This window comes from Pundamilia nyererei, unplaced genomic scaffold (assembly GCF_000239375.1).
Source record: "Pundamilia nyererei isolate P.nyererei 1_Seehausen unplaced genomic scaffold, PunNye1.0 scaffold00004, whole genome shotgun sequence".
NCBI lineage: Eukaryota > Metazoa > Chordata > Actinopteri > Cichliformes > Cichlidae > Pundamilia > Pundamilia nyererei.
In genome coordinates this window covers 6101077-6108930 of record NW_005187405.1, presented here as the reverse complement: position 1 = coordinate 6108930, position 7854 = coordinate 6101077, and the positions used below count along the sequence as shown (strand labels likewise).

The 7854-nt window shown below is 40.4% G+C and overlaps 1 protein-coding gene across 4 annotated transcripts in view; it reads left to right on the top strand.

Annotated features, from left to right (window-relative positions):
- LOC102194369 (dipeptidyl aminopeptidase-like protein 6) overlaps positions 1–7854 on the top strand; it is a 90559-nt gene that overhangs the window by 37820 nt on the left and 44885 nt on the right. The window contains exons 1-2 of one of the 4 annotated variants that reach the window (XM_005721355.1): positions 7460–7566; positions 7710–7828. The exons of 2 other annotated variants lie outside the window; for them this stretch is intronic. In XM_005721355.1, coding sequence (XP_005721412.1) covers positions 7763–7828 — 66 coding nt within the window. In that variant the 5' untranslated portion in view covers positions 7460–7566; positions 7710–7762. One more of the 4 variants, XM_005721354.2, reaches the window with a different exon arrangement.

The following is a 7854-nucleotide window of genomic DNA, read 5'->3' as shown; positions in this document are numbered from 1 at the left end:
TTTTACAGCATTGTCTCACCTGAAACTGTCTTGGAGGCGCTCTCTGCATAATCTAAAACTTGACGTTTTCAGCATTCAACAGGAATCAGCAAGGTGGTGGGAGGATGCGCTGACCTCGTTAATGCTTTATTGGATTTGGTGTAAATGCCAGCAGCCAATAAGGGGGAAAAAACAAGAGGTCAGCTTGCAAAAGCAAACGCAAGTAATAGGTAATAAACTAATACTATTTATAATATAGCCATTTCAAATTTAACTTGCTGCAGAGGACTGCACATTATGAAAACTTTGAAAGTTTCCAGCTTTAAAAATGCTAAACACGTAATATATTTGTTTAAAAAACCACCACAGGCTCAGTGTCAGGGAGTAATGCGAACCAAATGATGCTGTTGTCATAAGTTAACAAGTGAGTTTATTGGAGGGGTAGCCTTCTCAGAAAAACACTCAAGTATTGATGAGGGTCAAAGAATTAGGTCCAGAGGCTAAGGAATCATTCAAAGTTAATGTAATTTTTTCTCTCCCTGTGTGTTTTAATGTCTCCAACCAATTCAAGACAAGACAATAGTAGATTAATTGTTTCCCCCAGAAAGCCCTCTCTTGGTAAAAGACCAATAATGAATCTGATTAAAGACTTGAAGACTTGTTAATTACCACTCTGTAATGTCCAGACAGTGAAAAACTGCCTGTGCCTAAAGTCTGCAAACTTCTGTGCCTTTCATCACTCTGTATGGAGGCGTGTTTTCTCAGGACTGAATTGATGACCCTTAAGTACAGTAACGATCCGTGATGAACTGCTGCCCGCACGGCATCTCTATCCTTAACCTGTGATTTGTGGCTGCTGCATGGCAGGCAGGAACTGTGATGCGGACAGCAGTATTTACAGTAAGCGAGGCAGGTGTGCTGCCAGTTGGACAGCTGAAGGAGTCACGGCAGGCCGGAGGGCGTTGGGGGCATGACTGATGATTGAGCCGGGCATGCTGGCAGCTGGCAGGTCAGCTGAGTGGAAACAGCTTGTTCCTAAATCAGCCGCCCTCACTGATTGATGGGGTTTTACTGGAAACGCGCATAATGAGCAGATTAAAACATACGGTTCAAAAAGTTTTGTTTTCATTGAATAGATGGTGGCAAACAATAATTTATTTTTTTTAATATATTCCTGAAGTCCCCTTTAGACACTCCTCTCCCCTTCAGACAAGATACCCAAAATCAAGCCAATTTATTTGATTTGTTCGATATTTTTTTCGAATTATAACTATATTTTCCTTTAGTCAAGGAGACCAGCTTACGCTTGATAAGATACACCATGTCTTTATTTCTTCTCGTTTGGGACGCTGTAATTCTCCTCATCTCCATTAACTATAAGTAAATTACTTGCCTTCAGCTCCAGCTGTCTCAGGGATTTAAACACGCAGTTGGGAATCAGATCGTACCATTCCCATTTGTGCATCATTACACTCAAAGTTCTACACTCGATTTAAAACTTTTGCTTTTAAGGCTTTTTAAAATCACAAAGAGTAAGATTGCTGATATATTGCTGTCTTGTGAGCCGCAGTTTGATATCTGCGCTCTCCCTGCTGTTCAAATCACTCAGGTCTTTACCTTAGGTGCCCGGGATTTTTCAGCCTGTCTTTGCTTTTGCATTTTCTAAGTCAACTCAGTCTTTTTTGGGTTGCTGCATAAAACTTCCTGAAGGCTTTCCATGAAGTAAAAAGAAGCTCTCTATCTTATTTCATTGTTATTTTTTTATGCTCCTCGTTGGTTTTCATTATAACGACTCCTATAAATTCTTGTCCACAGTTTTTTGTTTTAAAGTGAGTCGCTTTGTAAATGTACTCACATTATAATCTTTCTGTTTTTCATGCGTTAACTAGATTTAGAAAGCCTTTATTGTCCCAGAGGAGAAAAAAGATTGTAACAGTAAACAGTTTAATATAGAAACAAGCCAATGCAAGCTCTGCAAATACCAGGCAGGCTGGGACACCGGCTGACATGTCGTAGCAGGGCAGAGGTTGAAGATAAATGTCTTCTTTTTAGATAGGTTTTATCTAAAGTGCTTAAAAATATAGAATAAAATAGCACTTTATTGTCATTCTACATGTACAACAAAATTATTAAAGTATATTCTGTGTTTATGGCACACAAACAAATGCCTGCTCAGAACAAGCTCATTGTGGAATTTCTGTTTCATTTATCGTTCTGTGATTTTTAAAATCCCTGAATTGTCTCAGGAAAAAAAAGTGGTGGGTATAGCTCTGCTGAGAGGTCTCTCCTATTAAGTCTAAAATAGGCTAAATACTTTTTTTTTTTTTACTATATTCAGCACAAATACACAAGTAAAAGCTGCACGGGCCACAAACTGAAACATGTTTGTCAGACAATAAAATCTTTCTTTGTAATACAAGTTTAATGGAAATTTTACATCTTGGCCACAGTGACATGCTAATCCTCTTTTACAAGACAAACAGATCTCAAAATGTTATCTTTTGCATTTTATGCTCCTGTGATTATTGTATCCTTTGAGAATGGCACGTAGATAACTTATCCTTATTCTTTTATTATTCTTTGCAAAAAGCCCTGCAGCCTGCTGTTGCGCTCTGTATTGTAGTTTTACAGCCTGTTTGTGTACATCAGTTTATTTCAAATTTCCACAACATTTAAAAAAAAAGATTTTAATTCATTTTGCAACAGCAGTCTGCATGAAATAATAACCATAAAAATCTTATCTACCTCCCGTGGTCACAGGATATAATCAGAACATTACATGTAAAAGTGTGCAGACAAGTGTAATATCTTGTAATAGAAGATAGCATAAAGACAAAGCATGATGTGATGGAGCCTTCCATTCAACCAGGTCAGCTTAACATAGACAAAGAGCAGAATCCTAAAAATCTTCCATCATCGTATACAGAAAATACGCTCACGCTGCAACTGGCTGAGATTCAAATGACGGTTTTTTGATCTCAGCTGTAAAGTTTCAGGAGTTCATCTTGCACAGTTTCCATGTTATAATGTTGACAACATCTGAATACAGACAGATAGGCTGAGATACACCTGCCATAACTCAATTTGTGGAGGTTCCCGGTACTCTGAGAATCTCCAGGAGCACATTTTGTAGTGATGACAGGTGCAAGCTCTCTGGATGAAAACAATATCGGTTACAATATCAAGCTGGTAAAACATGAGTATGAAACATTAATAACACTACAGCAGCTAGAAAAAGTACATCAGCCTCTGAGTTTGTTCCTCTCTGAAACACTTTACACTAAATGTTTAGATTTGCAGAGGCTGTGTTTTGTTGCAAAGCTGTTGTGTTGTTTTGCGTTAGATTACGCAGATGTTCGTGTTATTGTGTGTGTCCCCTGTTCATCAACATAGTGCTGCTGTGCTTTCTTTGCACTAGAACAAAAACCCCTTGGGGATGCATTTATGCAAACACATGGTAGATAATGGTTTTCTGCCTTTTTTTCTATGGCTGTGGCCTTTTCAGGCTTTCTGCTGTGCTGCTTGGCCTGCGGAGAGAGTTCAGCTGATAATGATCGTTTATCCAACAAAACTGCCCTGGCCTTTGCTAGGCGGCCTCATCTCTTGCTCTTCTTCCTGTTCTCTTCGGTCTTAAGTGACAGGCTGATGGCTGTGCTCATTGGCAGAGGTGGACAAGCACTTTATTAACTCTCCAAAATCCCCTGCAACATACTTTCTTCCTCTCTAAACTACAGTTTTTAATATAATAAGCACAATTTCTGTGAAAAAATCCTCAATATTGATTAGTCTTTAAGGTGTTGGACAAGTAGTGATCACTGGGGGGCACTAGCATGCAGTTGAAGGCTTTCACAGCGTTTATTGACTGTTAAATGAATGGCACTTTGTGGGTCTTGTAGAAAGAAAAGGAAAGCTCTGCCAGTAATATAAGCAAAGATGCATTTACTGCTTGGAGCTTTTTGAAGGGCTATTGTAGACAAAGTGCAGCCTATATGAGTAACTGCTAAATGAGTAAAATATGAATGGATTTAATGTCAGTTAACTAATAGAAACTGACTAATAGGTGAGCCTTGTTTTTAAAAAAGCTCTGACCCTAAATGGCTCCACTTTGTTTGGTTTCTCCAATTAAACCTGATCCTGTGTTGTTTCATCGAATGTGTTGTGATCAATCGCCATAGCCTTCACCGCGTTTGAGTCTCATTTCTTGTTTGTTAGAGCTCTGCTGGTCGGATGAGCACTCTGCGTTTAACGCTGTTTATCTTGTAAATTGTTTCCTGTTGCTTCTCGCGTCTGCTAAAAACTTTTAAAAATTTAGTGCAGCTAATTGTTAGGAAATTGCTTCCCCTTCCTCTTCCACCTGATCTTTTCACTGAGCAGCTGTGGAAAGCCTGTGAGTGAAAACAGATAATAAAGGCAGGACAGAGACGGTCACACACTGAGGATTAAATCGTAAACAGGCTTTCCGCTCTTGTGTCAGTGGAGCTGTCCACGGCCGTGGTGCTGAAACCATTCTTGGCAGTGAGCTGGTTGTGCGGCTCCCTCGGGCCGTGTGAGGCGCTGTGCGATGACAGCAGGACCAAAATGCTGTGTTTGGTACAATCTGTGTTTAGTCCCATCATCCAGCCAGAAAGATGTGAGCTTCATTTTGCAGCACTGTGAAAATGTATCATTGTGTCCATCCACTTTGTCTCTACACTTGCTTCAGCGTGTTTAATTTCTTCCATTTTTCCATTTTCACTTTGGGCAGGTAGCATTTTACATTCTCTATAGCTGCTCCATTTATCTGCTTTAAATTTTTCTGTTGCTGCAGACTGGATGGTTTTTACTGACACAGTGATGCACAGATCTGAGCTTACTCAAAAAAAACAACCCTCACTGTGTAGAAGATTTAAGTCAACATGACCAAGGAATTAATTTTGTTGATAAATACAATAGTTATCGGTGATCCCAGCTTATAGTTGAAACTCTTGAAATACACAGAGGAGTAAACTGTGACCAGCAGACAGATCTAAGATATCACAACAGCATTCCCTTTAAGATGCTTTAAGGTAAGATAAAGACCTAATAACAGAGAAAAACCCCCAATAATCAAACAACCCCCTTTGAGCAAACACTTGGCGACAGTGGGAAGGAAAAACTCCCTTTAAACAGGAAGAAATCTCTCAAGAACCAGTCTCAGGTAGGGGCAGCCATCTGCCAAGGCAGGATAAAAGACACGATGTGGAAGAGCACATGACATTAATAATAACTAATGATTAAATGCAGAGTGGCGTGTAAATGCATAGTGAGTGAAGAAGAAGAAGAACGCCCAGTGCGCTCAGTGCCATCATTTGGCATGCAGAAATAATTATTTGTGAAGTATTAAACCTCATAGTTATTTCTGTTGTGGTACCTCATACACAGCATGATTTTTAACAGTGAATATGATGATTCTCAGGGCCCAGATATTTGGATTAAGTGAATCCTTGAAGATTTTAGTCCAAAGATCTGAAGAAATTCTCCAGCTGAGCACGAGACTCCTTCAAGTGTAATCAGTACTGTTGCATTTTTTCCTGATCTCACAGCCAACACACAAATTCCCAAATTCCCCAAATTTCCAAGTAAGCAAAACAGATCTAAGTGTAGAATATCCCTGAATGCATGGTGTATTTCTTAATGGTTACCTTAGCAAAAGCAGTCGACAATAAGTATTAATATTATGATTTTATATGCTTTTGAAACTTTGCATGTTTACCTTGATCTTTAGAGTTTGCTCTGCTCATTCTTGTTAATGTATTGATGCACAGATTGCAGAAAGATAACATGCCATTTCCTCGCTTGTAAACAAGCAATAATTAGCCCTTAGGGCTGCAACAAGACCGCTGATGAAAACATTATATCAACTAGAGAATCTTTCCCTCATTCTCGTACGCAGGCTGTGTCAGTGACTCGTATCGCTGACTTTTTTTGGTGTGTGTTTCTCTTTTACTGGGATTGTTCAGTTCCTTTCCCCCCAGCAGATGATCGGTTCAAAAGGCCAAGAGGCCTGCACAGACTGTGCATGACTTCAGAAGAAACTGTCTCTCCAGCACGAGAGCGCCCTGCGTGCGTGCGTGTGCGCGGCTGTGTGTGTTTTCATGTGTGCAGCACAAATAGGCAGACAAGCTGTGCTAACAAGAATGTGGATTGTGTGTGCTTGCAGAGATGTGGCGCACGGTGAGAAAGTTACAGTATAAACAATGTTTTGTCAGGAACCGAGACTATTTCGGCTCGATGTGGGAGGACGATATAACACTGCTTCTCAAGAGCGAGGCCAGCAGCAAGCCTTTGTTTTATTGGCAGACAGTACAGCAGCGGTGGCAGTACACTGGAGCGAATATGATTTTTATGGCTATAGACGCTCTATGCAAATCCATTCCCTAAACTGCAATGTAGATAGCATTAACAGCCATGAGTGTATTCAAGCTTTAGTAAGATAGGAGCACCAATCCTATCTGAAAAGAGTCCACGCTTATAACTGAAAGTATTTTGTTCTTCTCGCATTGATTCTTGTTTCCATTTCCTGTATAATGGACTTGCCAGTAATAATGAGTGCCCGCAGTGATGTGATACAAGCTGACAGGTCTCCATATTATCAGTTGCTGCAAGCTCAGAGCTGAGCACAGAGGAGTCTGGTAAGACTAAATATAGGCCCAGGTGGAAGGACAAAACCTTGAGCTCCCCTCTACATTCTGCAAGGAAAGAAAAGGAGCAGTGCAGTGTTTTTGTGTGTTTTTATTGTCTAATACATTTCCTTATACGAATAAATAGTCTGCAGTCAACCGGATTCACAAAGGGGTTAAAATACAGAAATGACCTGTTTTGCAGGGGGAGGGGGGGTTATGTTGTTGATGTCCACATTATAATAAATCCAGCCCTTTTTGGCCACTTAAAATACACACACATATATATTTATTTATTTTTTGTTTACTGCAATTTCTGCTGCCTTCTTGGCCCGATCTCTCTTGCAAAATGTCATCGAGAGTTTTACATGCATAAATAAAAGATATTAAAAAACTGATTGCAGCTTCTACCTCTGACAGAAATGTTCTTTCTGCCTTAAAATGACTTGATGTCATTCACGAGAGATATATTTTTGACACGTTTCACAGATTTTAATCCAATTAATCATTTACATCCCGTTAAATACCGACAATTATATGTTGGCAAATACCGGAAATCACTTTTTGGCACAGCAGCTGGCGGCATAGCTCGGTTGTTTCCGTTTCCACTGCAGAGAGGTCCAGCCTGGTGGTGCTAAGTTCTGCAAAGAAGTCAATTTGACCTTTTTTGGTTTTTATTTTGGTTAACCTGAAATTTCCTCTAAATTGACAATTTCTTCAAATAAGAGACCCGCAAGTAGCGCCGAATCTAATTAACTGAAAAGAATCATGTAGGTTTTTTCTTTTTCTTTTTCTTTCTTTCTTTTTTTTTTTTTTTACATTTTTTAAGCACATCCAGCTGTCGTGGATGACACCACTCCCGCTCCGAGGTAAACCGAACCTCCCACATGGCAGCGGTCCACAGATTTCTGCACGTCAGCTGCTGAACTTTGCGCCGTCTGCACCCACGGTATCTCTGCGTTATTCTAGCAAATCACTCGTGGATAGCCTCGAACACTTTACGCGCATTCTCACTCTCTCCCTCTCCCTCTCTCTCTCTCTCTCGGTGTGCTCCCCCTCTTTTCTCCGCTTCATTTTTTCTGCACCTGTCAGCAGCGGATGTGTGCGCGGCTCTTCTCTCCCCTTTTTCTTCTTGATTTGGCGTCATGACTTCGGCAAAAGACGCCGCTAACGGGCCGGGGAAAGTGGCTCAGCATCAGCAGCAGGATCAGGTAGGTCTTCAGGGGAGCTGACTCCT